At 40.2% G+C, this 25,836-nt stretch overlaps 1 protein-coding gene across 3 annotated transcripts in view; it reads left to right on the forward strand.

The window, feature by feature from the left end:
* LOC137298950 (low-density lipoprotein receptor-related protein 1-like) overlaps positions 1-25,836 on the forward strand; it is a 158,475-nt gene that overhangs the window by 75,610 nt on the left and 57,029 nt on the right. For 2 of the 3 annotated variants that reach the window (XM_067831342.1, XM_067831343.1), the window contains exons 5-31: positions 1,082-1,114; positions 6,482-6,619; positions 7,502-7,621; positions 8,261-8,386; positions 8,667-8,812; positions 9,554-9,653; positions 10,433-10,595; positions 11,664-11,886; positions 12,236-12,422; positions 12,613-12,741; positions 12,928-13,167; positions 13,685-13,856; positions 14,130-14,349; positions 14,523-14,724; positions 14,944-15,066; positions 15,251-15,403; positions 15,642-15,770; positions 16,488-16,607; positions 16,911-17,020; positions 17,564-17,693; positions 18,100-18,222; positions 18,470-18,601; positions 18,819-18,944; positions 19,328-19,444; positions 20,381-20,506; positions 21,366-21,560; positions 25,537-25,741. In XM_067831342.1, coding sequence (XP_067687443.1) covers positions 1,082-1,114; positions 6,482-6,619; positions 7,502-7,621; positions 8,261-8,386; positions 8,667-8,812; positions 9,554-9,653; positions 10,433-10,595; positions 11,664-11,886; positions 12,236-12,422; positions 12,613-12,741; positions 12,928-13,167; positions 13,685-13,856; positions 14,130-14,349; positions 14,523-14,724; positions 14,944-15,066; positions 15,251-15,403; positions 15,642-15,770; positions 16,488-16,607; positions 16,911-17,020; positions 17,564-17,693; positions 18,100-18,222; positions 18,470-18,601; positions 18,819-18,944; positions 19,328-19,444; positions 20,381-20,506; positions 21,366-21,560; positions 25,537-25,741 — 3,988 coding nt within the window. The remainder of the gene's footprint in view (positions 1-1,081; positions 1,115-6,481; positions 6,620-7,501; positions 7,622-8,260; positions 8,387-8,666; positions 8,813-9,553; positions 9,654-10,432; positions 10,596-11,663; positions 11,887-12,235; positions 12,423-12,612; positions 12,742-12,927; positions 13,168-13,684; positions 13,857-14,129; positions 14,350-14,522; positions 14,725-14,943; positions 15,067-15,250; positions 15,404-15,641; positions 15,771-16,487; positions 16,608-16,910; positions 17,021-17,563; positions 17,694-18,099; positions 18,223-18,469; positions 18,602-18,818; positions 18,945-19,327; positions 19,445-20,380; positions 20,507-21,365; positions 21,561-25,536; positions 25,742-25,836) is intronic. The other variant, XM_067831344.1, reaches the window with a different exon arrangement.

The raw sequence follows: 25,836 nt of genomic DNA on the forward strand, positions 1-25,836 counted from the left end.
GCATCAGAAAGTGAAAAGGGTCTCAGACCTCTTGTCAATAGGGCCCCATATCAAAATTTATAGTATTGTTTTTTAAGTGTATTGTAGTAAAAGTTTATATGTACTTATTCTGTTTGTAATATATATGCTTTCATTATTTTGGATTGATGTCTAAATTTTGTATGAATGTGAGCTACAGTACCTTGACACAATATATGAAGGAATGGTTTTCTATGAGATCTTCATGGGAATGTTGCTCTGTATTGTTCATGAAGTCACAAGAATGCTAATCAACTTTTGTTTTTTCAGCCAAATGAAGTGTTATTGATAATGACAGCTGTTCTCTCTCTGGTGGCTATCGAGAAAAACAAACATCAGCTGACTAAATCCACTTTATGTTTACCATTATTATTAAATTGTTCAAATGAGAAACAAAATTGATTCAATATCTCTTTGAGATTAATATGTGTCCAGACTCACTGATAATGACGTTTTCCACCAGTTAGAGAGCAGGAGTGATTCTATTGGTAAAGTGTTTGATCCTATACAGCCAGTAGCTGCACCTGCCCTAGCCTCTGGCGCCAGTTTCAATCAACCAATTCCATGACAACCTGATATGATTTCAGGTGACACTAATACAAGAATATTTTCAAATTCCATCAGAGTTCCAAAATCTGTGATATTTGATCTCTTGGTTGTGAGAGTTTACGCATTGACGTGTTTGTTCTTCAGCTGTATCTTTTACGTTTCTTACATCTCTGAAATTTTCTAAAACCTTGAAGTTTGACCATCTACTTACCATTGAAACTAGCTCCTAGATACTCTATTTCATCCTGATGAATTTTCTGTAATGTAGATGTATAAATGAGATATTCTTCATACTGACCAATCAGATTGTAATGTACTCTTATGTAATAGTACATGAAGCATTTAAGATAGAACCCCCAAAGGTAAATTTTGAATGTGAATTTTGGAACAATTTTTGGCATTTTTTAGTGTTCTGTGGAATGTTGTCAAGGAATATGTTCGGTTGCTATGGTGGGTGCCAGTTATGTGCATCCAAGAAGTTTCTGTACTAATGGCATCCTGTGTCATATCCCAGGCGTGAAACTTAAGGGCGGGAAACGTGCACGAGGTCGGTATCCATACCATCATACCATTTCCCATCATTCTTTGTGGTAGCGGGTTGGGCGTAAACATGGGTGCATTGCAAGTAATGATCACACAGGAGAGTGGGTTGTTTCTGGTGATGACGTTTGATAAATATGAAAATATGTTTTATATTTCAACTCAAGTTTTAAAACTCTCTTTACAATTAAACCACTCAAAACTGAATCTGTTATCAAGAAACTAGTACTGTATGTTGCAATATGGAACTAGTTTCTGGTGAGCAGTTTTGATATTGCAACACACCCAACCAGCTTTGCTTTTTGGCTCCTGGTCATGTGATTACTGCTGATGCTACTAGTTCACCGCTTGTCTCATACTGTGTGTACACCATCACCTTCATCATAACTTCCTCGACACTTCATCATGCTTAATGTACATGTAAAATAATTTGATGTACAAGGCAGGAGTAGATAGAGGATTATGGGCATTTATAACAAATGTAGTTGGGAATAATGGATGTAAACAGCATGTGTAGACTGGGAATTATTAGTATATACAGCAGCTGTTGATGATGAATTCTGAGTAGGTACAGCAGGTATAGATGGGGAATTATGGGCATTTACAGCTGGTGTAGATGGGGAATTATGGATGTATGCAGCAGGTGTAGATAGGGGATATGGGTATTTGCTGCAAGTGGAGATGGGGAATTATGGGTATTTGCTGCAGGTGTAGATGTGAGTAGGGTGGTTGTATGTGTCAGTGTATTGCAGATTACTGATGTAGAAGGGGAATCAAGGGGTAGTTGGTTTTGTTGCTCGTGTACATGAAAATGGAAGAAAACAATAAGTATTACAGGTGTTATTGATGAGATTGGGGAGTCAATGAAAATGTAATTCAAGAGTAGATGTGAATGGGAATAATTGATACCTAGGTATGTGCATAGCAGATGCTGAAAGGGGAAATATGTGTATTAACACAAAAGTGTAGAATGTGAATTGGTAAATATAAAAAATATATTATAGATATCATTGGGATTAATGGCTATTCGCCTGTATTTTGATTGTTAATATTTTAGGGAGAAGAAAAATATGTCATGGAGATAAAAACATTAACTCAGTATGTTTGGGGGCTTCTTTCTTTTTTCTGTTTCAAAGCTTTTTGGGGTTTTTTAAAAGAAAATTCATTTTGCATTGATTTTGTTAAACTTTGACGTATATTTCCTTTCAACATTGAATATTCTCTAAACATTGGGGTATTCATTTCTTGGTTCAGTTATATTGGCTTCTTTGCCTGCTTCATGTTTCTATTTTTGATTTTGAATTAAATGTGTTTTTGTCTTGTAACAAGCAGACACATAACACAATTGTCAACATATGCTTAGCTTTGACCTACCATTGAAGCCCAGAAATAGAAGGTTTTAAATCTTCTTCTGAAACTAGCAGTGAATAAATATCAATATACACTCATGCTTCTGGCCAATCATCAGTCCTTTAATTTATTCTAAATTCGCCTTCTCCTTCATCGTGTCAGGCAAGAAAGCTGAACAAATCAATGTTTTCTTGCGATAACTAGTTACATTAATGCATCATTATAATTTTTCATCCTTAACTTTGTTGATGACTCTTTTTAGCTAGTATTTCATCAACAGATAGTTTGTGAACATATGCATCTAACAAGAGGATCATGTGGAATTCATATAACCATTAACACATTTTACTTGCACTTCTATTACAATTCCGACTCTGTCATTGTATACATGTAGATGTCACACCCACAGTTATATATAGCCAGTACAAAACATTTAGTGATTATGGATATTTTAGGGGCATTTTTGTAGTCAAGACTGAGTGCACAATTTCTTCAAAATGTCCCTCAAGATGTTCATGGTCCCTAACCTTGTATGTAATCAATTCACTCCTAGACTGATTTGCACACATGAACTGACAAAAAATAATCTTTTCCACATGCTGTCTATTTCCCTTTATTGTCACATGTTGTCAAGGTAGCTAGTTCGTCTCATACATAGTTATTGTGCCCAGACAAGCCAGTCCACATTAAATACAGTCATATGAAACACTGGATGTTCCGTAGCTTCTTTTGAGCAGTATAGAGCCATTTGAGAGATTTCTGAGCAGAATCATTGTGCATTTCATCTGTTGGTTTTCTGGTAGTGTCAGGTATCATTACTTCATGACGAGGTTAGTGGTTCATATCGGTTACAGATGTCATGACGTGGCTAATGGTTCATCTCTAACAGATATCATGACGAGTAGTTGTGTCACGATATAGGTGCCTCATTATACAATACTGTGGTCACGATATGGTATGTATTGGGATGCGTCATTTTCAACATTTTGTGCATTACAAGCAGCCATTACCGCAGTGGTAAGGTGTCTGATGTTGAAACCATAGTTCAATGAAAATCAGTAAATAACTAATCCAAGTAATTTCTGCTATAAGTAGGGATTATTAGAGAAAGGACATCTACCCAGCAGCTTTGAACAAGTCACATTTACTATTTTGAGTAAAATAAACAAGAAAGAATGTGTTAAGACTCAAAATAGTTATCAGTATATATGAAATAAAACCCATATCATTATGAAATCACATGAATTGTGTATCGTATAATGCAAAGCTTGCCGACGATGCACCGGGGAATTCTGACATCCCTGACAACAAGGTTAGTGGTTCATCTGTGTAACAGGCATAATGTCGAGGTTAGAGGTTCATCTGTGGAACAGGTATAAAGACGAGGTTAGTGGTTCATCTGTGTAACAGGTATAAGGACGAGGTTAGTGGTTCATCTGTGTAACAGGTATAATGTCGAGGTTAGTGGTTCATCTGTGTAACAGGTATAAAGACGAGGTTAGAGGTTCATCTGTGTAACAGGTATAATGACGAGGTTAGTGGTTCATCTGTGTAACAGGCATAATGTCGAGGTTAGAGGTTCATCTGTGGAACTGGTATAAAGACGAGGTTAGTGGTTCATCTGTGTAACAGGTATAATGACGAGGTTAGTGGTTCATCTGTGTAACAGGCATAATGTCGAGGTTAGAGGTTCATCTGTGGAACAGGTATAAAGACGAGGTTAGTGGTTCATCTGTGTAACAGGTATAGAGATGAGGTTAGAGGTTCATCTGTGTAACAGGTATAATGTCGAGGTTAGTGGTTCATCTGTGGAACAGGTATAAGGACGAGGTTAATGGTTCATCTGTGGAACAGGTATAAGGACGAGGTTAGTGGTTCATCTGTGGAACAGGTATAAGGACGAGGTTAGTGGTTCATCTGTGTAAGAGATATCATTTATGACAACTCTGTCAGTAGTACATTATCTGTTGTGAAAGAGAATTAGTATCATGTGAACCTATGTACAACCTGAGTGAAGATAATATTTACTGGGATCAGTCCATGCACATGGCTGTGAAGTCATGGATATATCATTGTTCAGAAGCATGTAAGTGTGCCATTAGGGGTCAAATGGTATACCACAGTCTTAGTAGAACGACAGTATTTTGCCTTTTATGTCGTGTACAGTAATGCAATAAAAAAATCTATATTTTAGTTTCTGCACCATCATTTTATTAACCTTTTTAAACCATTTTTAAAATGTCTAGAAGTTGAATAATTCTGTTCAAATCTGTATGTTTTTCTTATCTTCTTTATGATCTTATTTCATATACGGAACTGAAACAGACTGAACTGAAGGTCTTGTACCACACTATGTACCATACTGTGGTAAAAGCATACTGTTTCACCCCCATATGTCCTTATGATGTATGACTAAAATTCAGTGATGAGCAAACAAGAAGATATATATGATAATTTCATTCCTTGTAATGGTGGTAGTAGTAATTCCCAGCTTCATGGCATCCCATTAGTGACAGGTCCGATCCATCAGATACAGGGGGACATCCCCAGCTTGTAGCATTCTTGGTCCATGTCTTGCTGGTTTTTCTATGATGTATTGTACTTCTATCCCATTTGGATGATATCATACTAGTTTTGTCAAGAGATATCATGTTCAGGTTATCTTTACATATTCTACTTGTGGACATTGGGAGATCTTCTCATGCTTGTACGACCATAAGGTATGACATGAAGTGTCAACATTAGGCTGTATTGTTCCAGTTCTTCCATGGGATATCAGGCTGATGGTGCCATGAATTATCATGTTTCTGTTCCTGCTGTTTTATAATTTTTATATCATGCTAATTTTACTATGAGAAATCATGTCTTGATTATGATGAGATGTCATGTCTTGGTTTTATAGAGATATCATGTTTCTGTCACTGCTGATTCATATCATGCTAGTTTTACTATTAGATATCATGCTTTTGTCACTGCTACATCATATCACGCTAGAGTTTACGGTTACATATCATGTTTCATCACCGATGGATCATATCATGCTTGTGTCACAGTGTTGTGTCAAATGTTTTCTAAACAAACCTTCAGTTTGCCATATATTAGTGTTGAAATTTATGATAAAAGAATACAAAAAAAATTGGTTACAAAATTGCAAATTATACACAAAACATTTAAACAACTGAAACAATTAAATTCTTAATTTCAAATTATGATTTCATGAAAACTTACACTGCTTAACATTTAACCGAGATACTTCTGTAGAGCCATGACTGATTACTTACAGTGTTGACATTTATGTTCCTTGGAGGCTTCCATACATTGGTATCTCTGTCAAATTTTGAGTAGTGTTGATGAATAAGCCCTATTAGAGTGTTGTGTGGTATTGCTGATGTTGTTGTCGCTGATGTTGTTTTGCCCAGTGTCGTCATGCTGACTACCTGCTTATGTAGCACTGCATTGTGTCTGTCCTGTGTGTGCATGCTCTGTGACACACAGTAACTGCTGTCAAGCAACTTATTGGAGGCACTGTATGTGACATGATGTCATGATGTTTCATCACCGACATGACATCCAGTTTCGGGCACATAAAAATTTCGATTCTTTTCTTTTGCTGAATATTTTTGTCTAAATTTGTTTCATTCTAAAGGTAAATATTAGATTGTAAAGTTTGAGCATATGCAAATCTGAAGGTAGTATAATGGTAAGTCTGAACTTACGCTCATAATATTTGAAGTTTTTATCATTATTTCACTTGTTACTTCTTTTGAAAGAATCATTTAACTTTGTTATAAATGAGAGTTATGTTTTGTCTTAATGGTTTTCATACCACAGTTTTCATTATCATTCCATTTAATTACAGTACAATGTAAATATTGATAGGATTAATGTGTTGAAAAGTAGTAAATATTATTTGTATTTTCTTCTGAAACCTCATCAACATGGTATTGGTGACTTGACACACCCTTGCTCTGTCTCCTGTTGTGTACTGAGGACTAGTGTTGAGAGTGCTGTGACCATGTTTCAGGTGAACCCATTGACAACTTTAAGTGTCTTCCAAACCAGTATTTATGTCCGGGCACTTTCCACTGTATTCCCCTAGAGAAGGTCTGTGACTCGGTGGTGGACTGTGAAGATAATGGTGCTGACGAGGGAGCACACTGTGGTAGGTGATTCTGGAGGGGGAGTTTTGGGTGTGGCATGTGATCCTAGAGGTGGTGGCTGATCCCAGTGGGGGTGGTGGAGTTGATGCTTGATCCTAGGGGCAGTGGGTGATTCTGGGGTGATAGATGATCCTGGGGGTGATGAGAGATCCTTCAGGTGATGAGAGATCCTGGGCTTGGCGCATGGTCCTGGAGGTGACAGGTGATCATGGGTGTGAAGGGTGATCTTAATAGTGATGGGTGATCCTGGAGGTGATGGGTGATCTTGGGGTGAGGGGTGATCCTGGGCTTGATGGATGATCCTGGAGATGAGGGGTGATCCTTGGAAGGGATGGGTAGTCCTGGGGGTGAGGGGTGATGCTGGAGAGTGGTGGGTGATACTGGGGGTCTCAGATGATGAAGAGGGGAAGGAAAAAGACAGGTGATCTGGGGGATGATGGGTCATCCTAGGGCCAGGGGACACAAAGTCAACTTTGATATTTTCCTCTGATACCTGAAATAAACACTTGAAAAAACGGAAATTTTGATGGTGAAATGAGATTGGATAACCCTCATACCTGCAGAATGTATATTGAGGTTGGCCATCATCAAGCATATCATTAGCTCAGGGAAGAGTGCTCTAGATGGTTTGTTTTCTCTTAAATTGCTATATATTTACTATTGTTGCCCACAGAATAGAACCCATTTAACTCAATGATTATTCTGTGGAAGAGATTATTGCTAGTGACAAAATAGATAAATGAGTATTTAATGGAATGTTGTCGCTAAATATATGTTCACAATATAAGCTTCATCCAGCGACTGTACAAGATGAGAGGTAGTGTCCACTAAGTACATGTGTGTGATGTTTGTATGTCTCATGCTGCATGTTGATTGTTTGCCAGCCAACTACGCATGTCGACAGCAGCAGTGTGAGTACATGTGCAAGGAAACACTGAAAGGTCCACAATGTTACTGTCAGCAGGGACAGCAGATCAGTGACAAGAATCCAGTCAAATGTGTGGGTAAGTACATCTCTCTAAATCTCTCTGTCCACTGAAGCTGGCAAGTACGATGTGACTAAGATATTGCTGAAAGTAGGACTGTGTGATATAAGTGAGATATTGCTGACAATAGGACCATGTGATGTAACTGTGATATTATTCACTGCAGGACCGTGTGATATAACTGAGATATTGCTGACATCAGGAGCATGTGATATAACTGAGATATTGCTGACAACAGGTACTACCTGATATAACTTAGATATAGTTGACAGCAGGACCATGGGATATACCTGAGATATTGCTGACAGCTGGGCCATGTGGTATAACTGAGATATTGCAAACAATAGGACCATGTGATATAACTGAGATATTGCTGTCAGTAGGATCATGTGATGTAACTGTGATGTTACTGACAGCAGGACCATGTGAAATAACTGAGATATTGCTGACGGCTGGGCCATGTGATGTAACTGTGATGTTACTGACAGCAGGACCATGTGATATACCTGAGATATTGCTGACGGCTGGACCATGTGGTATAACCGACATATTGCTGACCATAGGACCATGTGATGTAACTGATATTGCTGATTATTCAGTCCTCGATGAAGCTTGGAATTTATATGTAGCCAAATCAGAATATGTTTTATGTTACAGATTTTAATGAGTGTGAAATTGATGGATTCTGTGACCAAAACTGTGACAATACTAATGGCAGCTACAACTGTTCCTGTGTGGCTGGGTACCAGGCAGGGAAGATGGGACGATGCAAAGCTATCAGTTGTAAGGATTCATCACCTCTAACTTTCATTTGACATGCTAGGGCAACTTGGAGCATGTACAGAGAAACATTCATGTTCACAGCTGTCATGTACACAACCATGTTATTGTTATTCAGGAGATAGTTATTCCAGTTTGGAGCTTGATTACTTACAGATATGACACCATTAAATTGAATTTGCAATGCGTTGTGCTGTGAGATGTTGAAATGTGTAATTAAGGGTTATCACATTCTTGCAAGTGAGTCGCTGTATTTCTGTCATGTTTTGTTTGTTGGTTGCAGCTGCACCTGCCAAACTTCTCGTTGCTAACTACGGCAACCTCCTTCTTATCGACCTGTCTACCAACACCATATCTACATCCTTCAACATCACCGGTGACAGAATCACAACACTAGATTTTGACTACCAGAACAAATCTGCCTGCTGGGTAAGGTGCTACAGGAACATTTCGTGACACAGTTAATTCTCTGTCTGACAAGTTTGTCTCAGGGTAGCTAAGGTAAAGGTGTTCATTTTATAGGCTTGCCCTGTGTTAGTTTGTCAGCAGTAGACTACAACTGCTACAAGAAGCCAACACCCACAAAAACAACAGGCTAAGGAGATGCTGCTGGACTATGTTTTTTCTTAAGTACAGGAACATCAAGAGCTTTTTTACTTCACTTTGTCAGTAAAGTACAGATTCTAGTACTTTCGGGGTTGTGTCACATTTGGGATTCACTGGGCCTCTGCAACTTCTACAGGGTTAGGATACTGAGAAGATAAGCAGCTGACTGTGTGTGCTGGCGATTAGGTGCCTGACTCTGAGGGTGTAGATTTGAATCCGACTTGGAGCTCAACTCATAAAGGACTAGAATCTGTAATTTACTTATAAAGTGTAATCCCAAATATAACCTGCTACAATTAAACACTTTCTAAATGGCGTTGTGTCATCATATTTTACCTCAGTCTCATAAGGTTCATGGAAATGCATCTATAATAGACAGAACAAATAAATTATCTGTGTAAAATGTATAGGGATGTTGAGGTTATCCTGCTTATGTTGTTAAAGCAGTTCTAGCTCTAAACCCATTGAGATATCTAGTTATCTGAGTTGACTGTTTTCAAGCAAGTATTTCCTTAATATTTGTCAAAAAAAAATGTAATATCTATGTTCGGGTCATCATTTCAGTTATCCTACAATCACACCAAGGGAGATAATCAGCTTCAGTGTGCAGACCTACGTGACAGCTCTAAACAGTGGACGATACACACCCACTTCAAGCTTACATGTGAGTGTCACCACATTGGGTACTACATTCACAACCGTTTTATGACAGCAGCAGTGGTAGTGTTTACAATCTTGTCTTTGAAAGTTAGCATGTATTCATGATAATGTCAATCTTGTTCCTGTACCATGGATCATGAATACACTATTAAACCCTATGTGGGTGTCTGCTACTATAGGTTTTGTGACAAATTTGATGTGCTGGTCAGGCTGGGTAACAAGGTATGTTATTGTCAGCATTCTTTTGATAGTGTAGTTATGATGCTCGTGATATCAACCATTGGTATTGATTTGATAATTCACAATGCAGGGTTTCCTTAATGTCAGAACTCATGGCCCTGTTCATGGTTTCCCTAGTCTCAGGACTCGCGGCTCTGTTCATGGTTTCCCTAGTCTCAGGATTCATGGCTCTGTTCATAGTTTCCCTAGTCTCAGGACTCACAGCTCTGTTCATAGTTTCCCTAGTCTCAGGACTCACGGCTCTGTTCATGGTTTCCCTAGTCTCAGGATTCACCGCTCTTTTCATAGTTTCCCTAGTCTCAGGATTCACCGCTCTGTTCATAGTTTCCCAAGTGTTAGGACTCACAGCTCTGTTCATAGTTTCCCAAGTGTTAGGACTCACGGCTCTGTTCATAGTTTCCCAAGTGTCAGGACTCACGGCTCTGTTCATAGTTTCCCAAGTGTCAGGACTCACGGCTCTGTTCATGGTTTCCCAAGTGTTAGGAATCACAGCCTGTTGTATATGTAAGTTTGCTGTATTTTTATTGTGGACTTTCTCTTCAGCTGTCAATCAAATTGCCAAGGACTGGATGTCGGGAAACTGGTATTTTGCTGACGACAAACGAGATCAAATCTTCCTGTGCACATCCACTGGTGAACATTGTCTGACAGTGCTCAACCATGGAATAAGTCAGCCTAAGAGTATTGCCGTTGATGCATCCAGAGGGTATGTCATAAGTGATGTATGTATTTAGAGTGGATGTAGTATATGATATACATTCTGTGTCATACTTGCATTGATACTTGTAGTGGGTATTCTGTGTTGGTAACATGTAACCCACAGCAAGCTGAATTGGGCGTTCTGGTGATTCCGACAATTGCAGAGTGCACAAACACTTTCACTGGCAGGGCAGATGGCCAGTTGCTGTTGTGAGTAGTTGTATTGACGATTGAAATCCAGAAATTAAGTTATGGAAAAAGCAAACAAACATCAGTATTACTAACCTGAGATGGTTAATACTACTTCAGATGCAAAGTCAGTTGTCTGTACAGGAAAAAATAGTGTGCGAAATTCTGTAAGATCAGTCGTGTGCTAGTGACAGGCAATGTATAAACAGGAAGCCACGTGAACAACACTCTCTCGTAGAGGGAAAAGTATTTCTCATCGTGGAAAACACATGTAAACTACCTGCATGTGGTGTTCGGCTACTGTTTCACCCAAATGATGTCGTCAACGTTATTTTTGTGGGAAACAGGTGATATTCTAGTGTGAAATAGATAAATATATCCTATTAGGTTAGTTGAATAAATAGTTTAAATAATGTGAAACATCTTTGCCTTACAATATTGAAAACACCAGGATGTAAGTGGGTGAGTTAATTTTGCACTCAGCATTATTCCCGCTATATGGCGGCCGTCTGTAAATAATCTGTCTGGACCAAACAATCCAGTGATCAAGTGCATGAGCATAAATCTGTGCAATTGCGAACCAATGACGTGTCAACTTAGTCAGCAAGTCTGACCACCCAATCCTGTCTCCTCTTACGACAAACATGGGTTACTGGAGGCAAATATTCTAACATGGACTTTCACAGGTCCAAAGTGTATGTTGTTTGTGCAGTATATGTGCATCACAATGAAACACTTTCCGAATTTTGCTAGCCAGTCAGACTAGCCCACGAATTAATTCACTAGTCGGAAGTTTGAATGTAGAAATCAATGTTACTGATGGACCTAGATTCTGTAAGTAGATCTCACTGGTTGAGTCAAGACGCTGGTTGACACTGGGTTTCAGGTATCTGTTCTATGCAGACTGGTCATCACAGTCCAAGATTGGGAGAGCAAATCTTGATGGTTCTGAAGCACGTGGCATCGTAACACGGAAGATTGTCCACCCCAGCGGCATCACCCTTGACTACGCTAACAGACACGTGTACTGGGGAGACACCTTCCTCAACCTCGTGGAGCGGGCAGACTATGATGGCAGCAACAGGAGAACAGTGTCCCCTGGAACAGATGTGAGACTTGTAGTGGTGGAGTAGCTTAGTGCTTAAAGCGTTCACTCGTCACGCCACAGAGCTGGCAATGATTCCCCACATGATATTGCTGGAATGTTGCTGAAAGTGATGGAGACTTGTGATCATTGTCAGGTCACAGTTAGCTATGTATAAGTTACCTGGTTTGTCAAGACTGTGAAGATGTTCTTTGACCCTACTGTCTCACCTTTGTCCCAGACTTTTAGCTGAAACAGTGGGTGTGTTGTGTTCAGCTCTATGATGAATGAAACATTAACAGTTTATGATGTTCTAACCTGAACATAAAGTCTTCTTAGTAAACCTTGTTAACCTCCTGTTTCCTTGGTTTCAGATAAAACCTCGGTATGGACTGACACTTTTTGAAAATGACCTCTATGTGTCGAACCTACAAAAGCGCAACCACAGCATTGTGCTACTCCACCGGTATGACCGCACCATAGCTCCACAAGTCATCAAGAAAGATGTCATCAAGCCTGGCGCCCTGCAGGTGGTGCACTCAGTCAGACAGCCTGGACACAGTAAGTAGTGTAGTTTGTGTGCAGAACCAGAGTTGAGGTTGGTGAGATAGTTTGCTGTGCAGAGAGCATTCATCCACATCTTTTCCCCTTTGATTGTCAAAGTTGTTTTTTTTATGTTCTCTTGTTTGTATGACTCTTAGATTCTTGCTAAGTGTTCATGCCTGTTTGTTGGTATGTTTTTTTCATACAGAAAACGTCCAAATTCAACAGAACAAGTGCAGCCAGATCTGTATTCCGATGCCAGTTGTGAGTGGTGGTGTCCAAGCTACATGTGCCTGTACAGCTGGCTTCAGACTGAACAATGGAACACAGTGTGAAAGTGAGTACACACGTCCATTGTACTTGCAGCGAGATAAATAAACATACCCGTGGTTATCTATAATTACACCTAACTTACAACTGTATTAATTTCTTCCTACACTGTTGAGCTCCAGATGGTATGCACAAGCCATGACGTAACAAATAGTTTCAGTGGTTTAAAACTAAATTATTATAATGGTTTCAGAGAGCATACCAGACAGGTTCTTGCTGTATGCCAGCGCTCAGCAGGGAAGTGTACATGGCATTTCATTGGACCCGAACATTGCTCATGATGTCATGGTACCGATCCAGAATCTCAACCGACCAATCGCACTGGCACCACATTCCTCAACGGGTGATATCTACTTGTCTGATGTGAGCAAGATGCAGATACGGAGGCGGAATGTGGACAGCGAAGGGGAATCTGAATTGTTTCTGGATTCAGGTACGTAGCTGTGACTGTGCTTGGATATAGAAGGTTGGAGCCAAGCATGATTGTCATGGTTACTAAGGTGTTTGGTCACAATGTAGCCAAAGATAATAGCAACTTAGCCTGAATTGCCATGGTTACTGAGGTCTTATGTCAAAATAATGCCAATCCTTCTAAAACGTAGGTAATATACCTTTTGTCATGATAAATGTGGTGTTAGTTCACAATGTAGCCAAAGATAATGGCAACTTAGCCTTAATTGCCATGGTTACTGAGGTTTTATGTCAAAATGATGCCAATCCTTCTAAAACGTAGGTAATATACCTTTTGTCATGATAAATGTGGTGTTAGTTCACAATGTTGTAGCCAAGGATTATGTTAACTAACCATTGTTTCCCACAGTTACTGAGTTGTTTGGTCATATCTGAGCCAAGTGTATTGTGGGTAGTGAAATACCTGTTGCCATGGTAGCTGGTGTTTGGTATCGATGGTTTGCTGAACACCATATCTATTTCCCAGTCGTGTGTTTCAGGAGTGACTCGGTGTGAGGGTCTGGCGATCGACTGGGTGGGCAATAACTTATACTGGACTGACGATGGCCACCAGTCCATCAACGTCGTCAGGCTCAACGACACCTCCATGGTCTACACTGTCGTCAACGGTACCAACCACCCACGGTCTATGGTTGTAGATCCAAATGAAGGGTAAGCTTAATTTATTTACCGTTTCACATGTTCAACTCTTTTGAGCTGTATAGATCCATCATGTTTTTATGAAATAAATTAGAGAAAACCTGATTGCTTAGAACTACTTACTACCATGGTTATTGTGTGATCTACATTTCCCTGAATAAGTGGACTATTTGAAGGTTATTGTTATATTTGCTGGAATTGCTTTAAAGTGTAAACTTCAAATGTAGTATCTTTTAAGTATTATATTTTCTAATTTTTGATAATTATGACCTTGATTTTCTTCAGCATGATGTACTGGATTGACCTTCTGTGGCGGCATCCAGGTGACATCGTCGCTAAGATTGAACAGGCAGCGCTGGATGGCAGCGGGCGCAGAGACCTGGTCAACCAGACAATCAAGTGGCCCAACAGCCTCACTCTGGACACAGCCAATCACAGACTGTACTGGACAGATGCTTACTATGACAGGATCGACAGTATCTTGACAGATGGGTCAGACAGACGGGTATGCATAACATGATATTCTGGGTGGAGCTCATGATTCATAATATCCAAGACACTTTCATATATGCCATTCCGAAGAAGTTACAGAATGCTTTATCCTTAATTGTTATTTTTACTCCTGAATGAATGGGGTGTTCTTTAACTTTTTCATTAACTTGATGTCATTTTAAACAGACTGAACGAAATCTTGAGGCCGTCAGTCACAGCCACCCATACGGCATCGTCTTCTTCAACGACAACCTGTACTGGACAGAGTCGCTCAAGGGATTGGTGGACACATTCAATGAAACAAACAGTTCGGTCATCCATCTGCGCACCGATAGCTCCCCTTTGTTTGATCTGGTGTTGTTTGATAGGAGGGCCCAAACTGTTGATGGTAAGCAAAATCAGACACAGGTAACTCACTGACCTTGAACCTTAATGGTCATGTGAACAAAGCGCCATCAGAAATTTCAAGTTTTCTGTAATTAGAGACAAAGAATTTTAACTGACTCTAAATTTACAATGTCATACGTTAACTCACTCATTGAATGAGGAGAGTCATTTGTAAATTACTTAGCTGAATTAACCTCACTCTTTGTGTTTGGTTCCACAGGAGATAAACCGTGTGCCAAGGACAATGGAGGCTGCACTGACCTCTGCCTGTCCACGCCGGACGGGAAAGTGTGTGCCTGTGCTAATGGCCGAACACTGACTGATGACAGGCTGTCTTGTGAAGGTAGGCAATCAGGCAGAAGCAGAATAAAAGGATGTGTTAATTACTAATCTTGTGCTTCCTTCTTTATAAGTTCTCTCCACAAATAGATGCACCCACTTGGGTGTTGTATTTCAGTGATAGGGGTCATCCTGCCTACACTTTTCTTCATTCCTGAAGGAATTATTTTTCTGTGTTTCACTTGCAGACATTCCTAATTATCAGTCACCGCCAAAGTGTGATGAGAACTTTAAGTTCCAGTGCAAGGATGGGAGCTGCATCAACAACCAGTTCAAGTGTGATGGAGACTATGACTGCCCTGACCGGTCTGATGAAGATGTTGGAGAGGAGGGTCCTTGCAGTAAGTATACTGTGAATTCAACCTTGAGCCTGTACACCTTCTGAAGTAGAATTTTGTACTCATAATCTCGTCTACGACTCTAAAAAGTTCAGACTTCATAGACCATCCCTGCAAAGGCCAATTTTCCATGCCAAACCAGATAGAGGTACCAAGAGTCTAGTTTATTTCAGCATTTTTTAGTGTTGCTCTAACTCGTATGTAATCTTATGTTTAATTTTAATTAATGTACGTTTCCCAGGTAATGTGACTTGCCCTGATGACATGTTCGCCTGTGGAAACCAGCGATGTATCTATGCCCAGTTTGTGTGTGACGGCGAGCCAGACTGTATCGACGAGAGAGACGAACATGCCAATACTTGTAACAGCAGTAAGTGTTCGTAAACTCATTTCAATTTTTCATGTTTCCAAGGAATGTGATTGGCTGACTGGTACATTATTTCTTATGTATTTCCACCCTTTGAATAACTAGTAACAAACTGTCTGTTGGACTACTTGTCATATAGGCTGATCATAGTGTGGGCAGAGTTAGTGTTGGATTATTGCACTGAATGTTGTGAATAATTTTGTCATCTGTTCTTATCTGTAAAATTGTTGACTTACAATTGTCTCATATATACTATTGTTAGTACTGTGACGGTAAATGCAGCCTAAGAAATTCTAGAAGTGAGCTGAAGAAAAGTAAAACTCCAATTATGGTTGTTTCTGTAGACTTGTATCATTTAGACCTTTGATTTTGAAAAAATATAGAACTGCAGTATTGCCACAAGTTGGAACTGAATAAAAGGGAAAATGTCAACAGGTTTGTTTTTATCCCGTCGCTTAGGACCAGTAAAATAGGGTTGACACAAATCCATTCAAGGCGTCTACAAGTGTGACAATGAGTCTGTGTCACAATTACAACCTGGAATCAGTCCTGACTGATGTCTCTCAAATACTATCGTGATTGGAGTTTTGCTTGTCCCCAGCACATGTTACCAGACTCAGGCTAATGCAAATTAAAAGGGTGTAAACTGGTCATGGATTTTTGACATGACCGCGTATGTTGCCCATTTTTCATCCATCAGTTCATGTGTTGCATCCGCAGACCGCAAGTGTCCAGCAAACTACACCATGTGCAAAGACTCACACCGCTGCATTCCCGAGAGCTGGAGGTGTGACCACGACAACGACTGCGCAGATGGATCGGATGAGGATGAATCATGTGGTAAGACATTACAATCCATAGATAACACAAGTCCCTTCTTTTTCTGCAGGGTCAGTGTGGTAGCCTGTTTGTTAGTGTATTTGCCAGGTTGTGGCGAAGTCCCAAGTTGATTCCTTCGTATGCACGAGGCCCATTTCTGATGTCATCCATCATGATGTGGCTGGAAATGGAATGGTTCCAATCATAGGATCTCTCTGCCTTGATTAATTACAGACCGATGTGGAACAGCTGAAGTCGTTTAATATTAGGATCACTTTCTTCTAATGTGTTTGTTGATGAATGTGTCTCCATGGCTTCTTGTAGGCTACAACACCAGCTGCAGCTTTGACCAGATACAGTGTCTGAGTGGGCGCTGCATCCCCTACATGTACCGCTGTGACAACGAGTATGACTGCAAGGACCACTCCGACGAGGTGAGACTAGAACCATTCCAACTCCAAACGGTATTGGATTCACATTTTTTCTTAGGGCTCTCTTTGGTGATTCCACTAGAGAACAGCAGCCAGCCTCCTGCGCTTGTCAGCAGGGATGCAGGAAATGGTTGGTTTCTCTGTGACTTGTGGGATTGTGTGTCCACATAGCCTGAACACTTGATACTTTCTTCATAATTTCTGTCATTGGATGAGAATAGGATGTTTAGTATGGATTATTTTGTCGGCGTGTTTGAGATCAACAAACAGCAATCAAACAAACTTATCATAAACATTATTCTTGAAACGACTTTTGATGGTTGCCATGTTCACTGATCTTGTCAAGGATTGATGATCCAGGTATCTTCATATGGTTTACCTGATGTAGGTCCAAACTCTGTGTTCCCAGAACGATATGCAGAACTGTGTGAAGTAACTTAACTTAAATTTGGTAGTACACATGAATAAGTCCTTTCAACATCATAATATGGCCACCAGGACTGTCTGTACATGCGTTAGAGATTGACCTTGGTTTGACCTTGTCAGTGGGACTGCAGCAACCGATGTGACCTGAAGCGGGAGTTCAAGTGTGCCAACAGCAGCGTCTGTCTCCCACTCATCTACAAGTGTGACAATGAGGTCAACTGTGCAGACAAGTCAGACGAGATGGACTGTGGTATGTTTACTAGAACTGTGTCCATCAGCTACTTCCTTGCCATTAAATATTCATGTTGGATAACATATTTATCAAAGTCTCGTGGATGAAGAATCAGCGCTATCTTTTATGGATATACAACTTATTTACAAACTTCCGTACCAGTGATGTTACGACTTATTTGCTTGACAATAACATTAGATTGATGTCGAAATGTCACCTGTATCACCTATGTCATCTCTTGCTTGACAATAGTATTAGATTCTGTTTCCAAATATTGCCTATATAGGATAAAGAAGTTGTAAATCCATAGAAATAGTCCCCATTCTTCATCTACCCGACTTCTAGAATGACAGTTTCTTGATTCTTGTTTCCACTAGAACATATATATTTGTCCATTTCTTGACACTGTATCCACCTCCTGCAGACCACCCTGTGAGTCAGTGTCACGAGAGTGAGTTCCAGTGCAGCAGTGGCAGCTGCATCACCACCATCTGGCGCTGCGACGGTGACAAGGACTGTCAGGATGGATCCGATGAGATGGATTGCCGTGAGTAGCTCATTTCAGCTTTTAACTCCATATGTCACTTTGTGTTGAAAGTGCAGTGATTTTTTTTTTTTTTCAGCATTTGTTAACAGCTGTAATTTGTTTTCATCCCGTACAAATATTAACACTTGATAATGTCAGCAAAGTTCATTTTGCCATGGTTTAAGTTGATGTACCAATATTTTAAGAACTTGATTATTAATAAATTATTGTGTCCTCAATTTTGTATATTTGTTTTTACTACATTCAGTTCAAGGCAATGTCACGTGCCACACGGCAGAGTTCAGGTGTGATGATGGAAGTCGCTGTATTCCCAAATCGTGGAAGTGTGACATGGACGCTGACTGCAGTGACCAGTCTGACGAAAAACCTGGCGAGTGCAGTGAGTAGTCGCAGAGAGTCACGAAACTAGCATTCCAAAACTGTTACACGGCTCAGTTCTAACACTGATTCATCAAATAGCCACTAGAAACATTCCTTCAACTGAAAATACGACTGCATTCACGTTGAAGTTAATTCCCATTAAATAACTACTGACTGTATGAGAATGAATGGTAGGCAGGTGAGCTATGGATCTAGCCAAGGTTTCTCTGTTGCAGCTTATCACAAAGCCTGTGAAGCCCCCAAGTTCAGTTGCCATGACAACAATACTTGCATTCCACTGGAGAAGCTGTGTGATGGTCATGGTGACTGCACAGATGGTTCTGATGAGGGACGCCTCTGCGGTAAGTCAACTGCTAGACCCATTTGGTTTCATTATAGACTTGTTGAATGTGTTTACATATCTCCCTACTTGAACAGTAGATAGTTGTCTTGTTTGCATTTTCTTTCAGTTTTATTCCATGCAGTTTTGTAGTTGAATTCAATCCTAGAACTGGTTCAGAATTTTAGACCTCAAATACAACATGTTCATATTTTATTTCTTATCCTCAATACTATTAAGTAGTCTTAGAGTTTAGGACTGCACGTAACTTTGAAGGATGGTCGCACCGCTTTTACTAACAAAATACCTATTCAGTAACTGCGTATTGCAATTACTTTTTGTGTTCTTACTATAATAGCCATAGCCGAGTGCACAGGGTGATAATTTAAGTTTATTTGTCTGCAGGGTACAACCTGTGTATCAACAATGACTGCAGCCACCACTGCCACAAGAGCCCCAATGGCTACGTCTGCTACTGCCCTGACAACATGAGACTTAGCTCCGACAACAGCACATGTGTCCGTAAGTAGCACCATTATCATTGTTGTGTAACTTTATACAGTGGTATCAGATAGTTTTGACTGAAGTAGTCATGGCATTTTACCTGCTTCACTACAGTGTACAGGGGAGTTTTGGGTAGCCCAGTGGTTAAAGGATTCACTAGCCACACTACAGAAACTGGGTCAATTCCAGACATCGGATCAATGTTTGAAGCTCGTTTCTGGTGTCTCCTGGGACGGTGGGGTGACCTAGTGGTTAAAGCATTCCCTCGTCACGCCGAAGTCCCGGGTTTGATTTCCCACATGGGTACAATGTGTGAAGCCCATTTTCTGGTGTCCCCTGCCGTGATATTGCTGGAATGTTGCTAAAAGCAGCGTACCACTAAACTCACTCACTCACTGTGGTGTCTCCTGCCGTAATGTTGTTAATTTGGGAGCAATAAACAACTTGCATATGCTCATCTTCCTTCCAAGTAAAGCAAACACTCTGTCATATGGCCAAAATACTGTACTACATCAACTGGTGAGATGATAATTGCCTTGAGTAAATTTTCTCCTGTTTCCCTAAACTGAGCTTAACATTGACACACTCAAGCAACTCTTGTTGTCAGTAGTGTCAGACACCCAGCCACCCAGCCACCCAACAGATTCCATGTTCCATCATACTTCTAATAAGTGAAGACTAAATGGGGATTTGGTGGTATAGCTCTGTGACTTGATGACCTTGAGTATTGTACCCAAGGACACTGAATGTTGATCATGCTCTCCGGCTCTGGTTTGTCTGGCTCCAGTTTCAGGAATAGCTTGGAACTCCATAATAACACAAGAACAAGCAACCTCCACCCCTACTGTCTGCATAACTCTGTGATCTCATGACTCTTGTGTAGTGGTTAGTGTTCCACAGAAGAGAATATCTTGTAATGTTAGGAACATCATGTGAGTTGTTCTGTACCTTCAGCCCAGGACATCTGTGAGAGATGGGGAATCTGTAGCCAGAGCTGTGTTTCCACCCCACTTGATCATCAGTGTCTCTGCCACCCTGGATACACCCTTGCCAACGACAGATACAGCTGCAAGCCCAATGGTGAGTACACAGCCCTTACACTTACCCTGAGCTTGATCAAAACACAGTTTTGGGTTTGGGTTTGTTTTGCCCAAATGGGTACAATGTGTGAAGCCCGTTTCTGGTGTCCCGTGCCATGATGTTGCTGAAATATTGATAAAAAGAGGCGCAAAACTATATGTACTCATTCCCTCTCTCATCCCTTATCAGCCAGCTGTTAAGAGAATGGGGACATAGACAGGACAGAACAAGAAATAATGGCACAAATCTGATGTAGAATAAAATGGGCACAGTGAGGATTACAAGTTTTGAAAACCATTCCAAAGCCCATTTGGATGTCATAACTCGAACATGTTGATACCAGTGGGCATGGCAGTAAACCAATCAAAACTTCCACATGACCCCTGTGTAATACTCAGGATGGAATACAGTGTTTAGATCGCCACTGATAGCAGGCCACGCTGTATAAGGCTGTTTTAACAAGGACACAGTATTACAGGTTATACTGATGAGACAAGGTCTTACAGATTGTAGAACATGTCCTGGAGTTCACATTAACAAATACACAACAAATCAGCTCGTACAAATTGCACGTGAGGTATTGTTGGTTATGAAACAGTGGAAAGTGAACTTAAATACTTGCGTTTTGTTTGAGGACTGAATAAATCTAGAGATTTAGAAGTTAGAGAAATGATTAACATTGAAATTCAGTCTTTCAAAACATTTGCTGACAATTCCAAAATGACGGAAACTTGATCATGGGAAGTATCTATCTGTTGCACTGACCTTGACCCAGACCTAGTGAGTGTAACACCAAATACAGTAGTGTGATTCTCGTTGATTTTCATAGTCAAGTGAATTGAGTGGATCCTTTTCACAGATTCAGTTCCCATTTACATTATCTACTCCAACCGTCACGAGATTCGTCGCTATGACCTTGGTACCATGAACTACATCTCCCTTGTCTCTGGCCTCCGCAACACCATTGCTCTGGACTTCCACTACGCTGATAACTCCATCTTCTGGACAGATGTGGTTGACGACAAAATCTACAGAGGGCAGATGATTTCCAACAGTAAGTGTTGTCCGTCTCTGATTCTTGTAGCTGCTACTGAGTGGGGGTTGGAGTGGGGATGGGGTGGGGTGGGTGTTGTTGCACATTGTCCCTGTACAATCATGAAGGGCTAAGGCTAAAGGTGCACTTGGCCTCTTCAAGTGATGGTTCAGTGTGTTGTGTTCACCAGTAATCAAACATATAGTCTGGTAGTTCCTACACTTGTGGAAGATATGGTGCAGTGACGTTATGTGATCTGTGAAGTAACCAGTCGCGTAAAAGAGTGTTGCCTGTCACATGTCAAAGATTTTTTTATGGGGAGTTGCCAGTCACATAAGTAGCAAGTAGCCAGTCACATGAAACAAAGTAGCTAGTCACATTGCATCAGAATTGTGTAACTGCCCTCCATTTCATAAATTATTTTGGGGGAGGTTAAAGAGAATGTTTATGTTTAAAGAAGAATATGTTTTCCATCATCAACTGTTTCTGTGATAATGTCTGAAGTTCTCATTCCTGGTGATGCGAGCTACAGCTCAACTCTGTAGGCCTTCTCCATACAAAATAATTACAGTGTCAATATGTTTTGTGTAGTTAATACAGCACATAGTGCTTATGTTGCCAATTGTTCAAGCATTCAAATTTAATTCTGCATGTCCATTTCACCATTTCTAGCAGTTTCATTTGAAGCCTAGAATTCGAAGTGTTTGCAGTGTGATTTTGGCCCACATTTCATGGTCTGCACAATGTTTCTGTTTCAGCTTTAGTTGAGGTAGACGACGAATCTGAGTTCCCATGTACGACATTTTTAGCATGAAATCTGCCAGTTTCAGTTTCCATGTCAACCTTTGGTGTACCTCATGCTCTTGAGCTCATGTGAAGGCCTTCTCAAAGTGTCAGCACGTAATGTTTCATCAAGTCCACAACAAACTCAATATTATTCTCATGATTACAAACCTCCCTTTTGAAAATATTGTATAAGGACATTATATTGTATAGTGTATAATAACACCTGGTAATCCAGATGGTACCATTTCTGAAAAAAGTCATATATATTAATAGTACCTCCAGTAATGGAGTTTCTGTAGTTTCAAAAAAAAAGTCCACTCCTCAACTCCGAAAAAGGCACTGCAAAAAAACTTTGAAATTTGTCAAGGATATTCAGTACAAAGAGAGAGTATGTTCCAGAGAAATATTTCCAAAGTTAGTACCCATTGATGGAGGAAAAGTATTTTGTTTGGTGTGTTCCTTGTTTAATTAATTTTACTTTTTGAGACTTTGATTACAGGGGTAAGAAAGTAACTGTCCTGACTAACTTTCCACTTGCCATGATTTTATGACATAATATGATGATGTAATTATGAAAGAATAAATCAACATGGTATTTGATGTTAATGTTTGCTGGACTATTTATCGAAAAGTGGTAATTGCCTATTTTATTATTATTGCAAAATATTGAGCAGATATAAAATGAAATCCAAGTTTATTTGCAGTTTGAAACCATAAGTGGAAAGTATCTAGGAGCCCACGGACAAGTAATATACCATTATTTGATTGCCTGAAACGAAAACTGACTTGTGGTCGTCAGTATTATCTGGAAATGTTTAGGAATTTCAGTTGTTACTAGTGTGTTTTTTAAGCATTTGTAGCAAGTAAAAAGAAAGACATATATCCTTGATTTCATATTACGGTTTAAATTTTGGAAATATGGACTGCTAAAGATCTTTCTAAAACATTTTGAGATGGCCCCAAGTTGTCTGTGCACAAGCATCGACACTGTGGTTTTGAGTATTGTGAAGCTGCCAGGTTTGATGATGGTAGCAGTCTCTTCTAACCCAGCTGTGTCACCATACTTCTAACAGTGGTCCCAGCATGTGCCAACAATGGTCCTCTTCCAGGGCTGTGAAGCAAGATTTGTAGCCATGGAAACTATAAATTTTGTTTTCATTGCCAGAGCTTATGAAAAGTAGTTTTGCTGTACATGTACATAAGATTTTGATTGAAAAAAGTATTTTCTTTATTAAATGCTGTTTGATTTGTAGCATATTCAACTGCTGTGTACATGTACAGTAAAAGCATGGAAATTGTCAGTTTTAGATCCACTTGGTCACTGCTTTGATTTTGTGAATGGAGTTTGTGTTTGACATAACCAAATATTGGTGGTGATACTTAACCCACCTACAAGATGCTGAGGGGCCTGCCACCCTTATGTGAACCCAATCCTTTTCTCTGTTCTGTGTACTGATTCTTTCAAGTCTACCCAACCCCTGGTATAGATGTTCTAGGTCCTGCCTCATCAAAGTTTGCCTAGCCCATGTCTGGATGTTCAAGGTCCTGAAAAGTGTACCCTACCATATTCCCAAATTAGATTTTCTGGGTCTTGACACCTTCAAGTGTACCTTGCTGTTGCTCAAGATGTCATACTGACCGCTGTGTTAAAGAGCTACAAATCAGGTTCATTGCCCTATTCCTTGACGAACCACCTCCCTCATAGTTCCAACGTTATATGGTGAGGAACATCCACCTTCGGCTTGTAAGGAATGCTGAATCCTTTGGCTTCCTTGTGGACATTCAACCATACCTTTCTCCAACCTTTGGTGTTACTTGTCAACCTTCCTAGTGCTGCCCCATTGATCTTTTATCCTCCAATCCACCTATCATTGACCTTCAGTGTCCACAAGCACTGGTGTGACTAGTCAATCTTCCTGGTGTCATCCCCACCAATCGGCTCATCTCTGATTCATCTGTCACTGACCTTCAATGTTCACAACCACTGGTGTGGCTTGCCAACCTTCCTGGTGTTATCCCACCAATCACACCTCATCTCTGATTCATCTATCACTGACCTTCAATGTTCACAACTGCTGGTGTGGCTTACCAACCTTCCTGGTGTCATCCCTATTGATGTATCAAAGTGCCAGCTATGAGGTCATTGAACATCAATGTCCACAACCTCTGGTGTGGCTTGTCAACTTTCTGGGGACTAAATGGTGCCTCCATCAGTGATTGCCCCATCTGCTAATGGATCATCCACCTTAAATGTCCACAACGTCTGGTGTTGGTAATAATCTCATAAGATGCCATAAAGTCAGACTTTTCATAATTCTTGCATCATAGATACGTTAGACATGTCATTATTGTACTTCCTGTCACGATACACTCCGCCAGGAGGCTGCATGATAACTAATTTGACTGATTAACTAGACAGTAGATCTCTCCAACTTATAGCATACTCTGCTCATTTCATTATTTCAAGTTGATGTTTCTAATCTTTGTTTCAGCAGTAAATTAATTTCTTTCAGAATGCCCTTCTGTTTAACAGTGAGCATGAGTGTAGAAGAGAGAATTTGTTCTCATAACCTAACTACAAAGTATATCTTGTACAATCTGTCACCTCTTCTTGCCTATAGTGATTGTTTTAGGACTCATCCTAGATTTCATAGTTAGGATCAGTATCACATCATCTCATGCAAGATATTCTTTAGAGAATGTTGCATTCAGCATAGTGCACTACAGGATAGTGTGTGCAATGTAAGCACCTGGTTATAAGGGTTAAAAGTAGTTCTGTAGGACATGATTAGGATGGATATCATAGGGTAGTGGGACGTTGGCACATTGACTGCTGAAGCTGAACTGTTGAAGCTCAAGTATGAATTAATGTTCATCATATCGACCACTGGTTCTGTTTTGTCTTGAAAATGCATGGCTGATGTTGGCTGTAATACTGCTGTTTCCAGTCAGCCATCGTATAAAAACAGCCTTGCTGAGTACTGAAAACCATGATAACTTGTACAGCAGTCTTCAGACAGCTGTAAATGCTGTTATATCTCTGACTACAAGCAGCAATGGCTATAGAGGTAGTATTTAAACTAGCAAAGACATAATTTTTTTCTCGGTATCTATATTTGTCATCTAACATTGAATCTTTGTATTAGTTTCCTATAATTTCGAATAAATATCTAATGTGGGCATGAGCTGCACTGATTCTGTGTGTTTGCAGCAATCACAGACATCAAGCCTATCATTGATGTGGGTCTTGCCACCACAGAAGGGTTGGCCATTGACTGGATTGCAGGCAACATCTACTGGGTGGAGAGCAACCTGGACCAGATCGAGGTGGCGCAGCTGGATGGCAGCAACCGCTCCACGCTTGTCGCCGGCAACATGATCAGCCCTCGTGCCATCGTCCTCGACCCCAGAGATGGGTGAGGAGTCACTCTTTAGAAGTCTTGAAGGATTCCTGTATCTTAGAAAGAAATGTCTCATCCTAGACTGGCAATTAATGTCTGAACTCCAGCTA

The sequence above is a fragment of the Haliotis asinina genome, chromosome 10 (assembly GCF_037392515.1).
Source record: "Haliotis asinina isolate JCU_RB_2024 chromosome 10, JCU_Hal_asi_v2, whole genome shotgun sequence".
In the NCBI taxonomy this organism is placed as follows: domain Eukaryota; kingdom Metazoa; phylum Mollusca; class Gastropoda; order Lepetellida; family Haliotidae; genus Haliotis; species Haliotis asinina.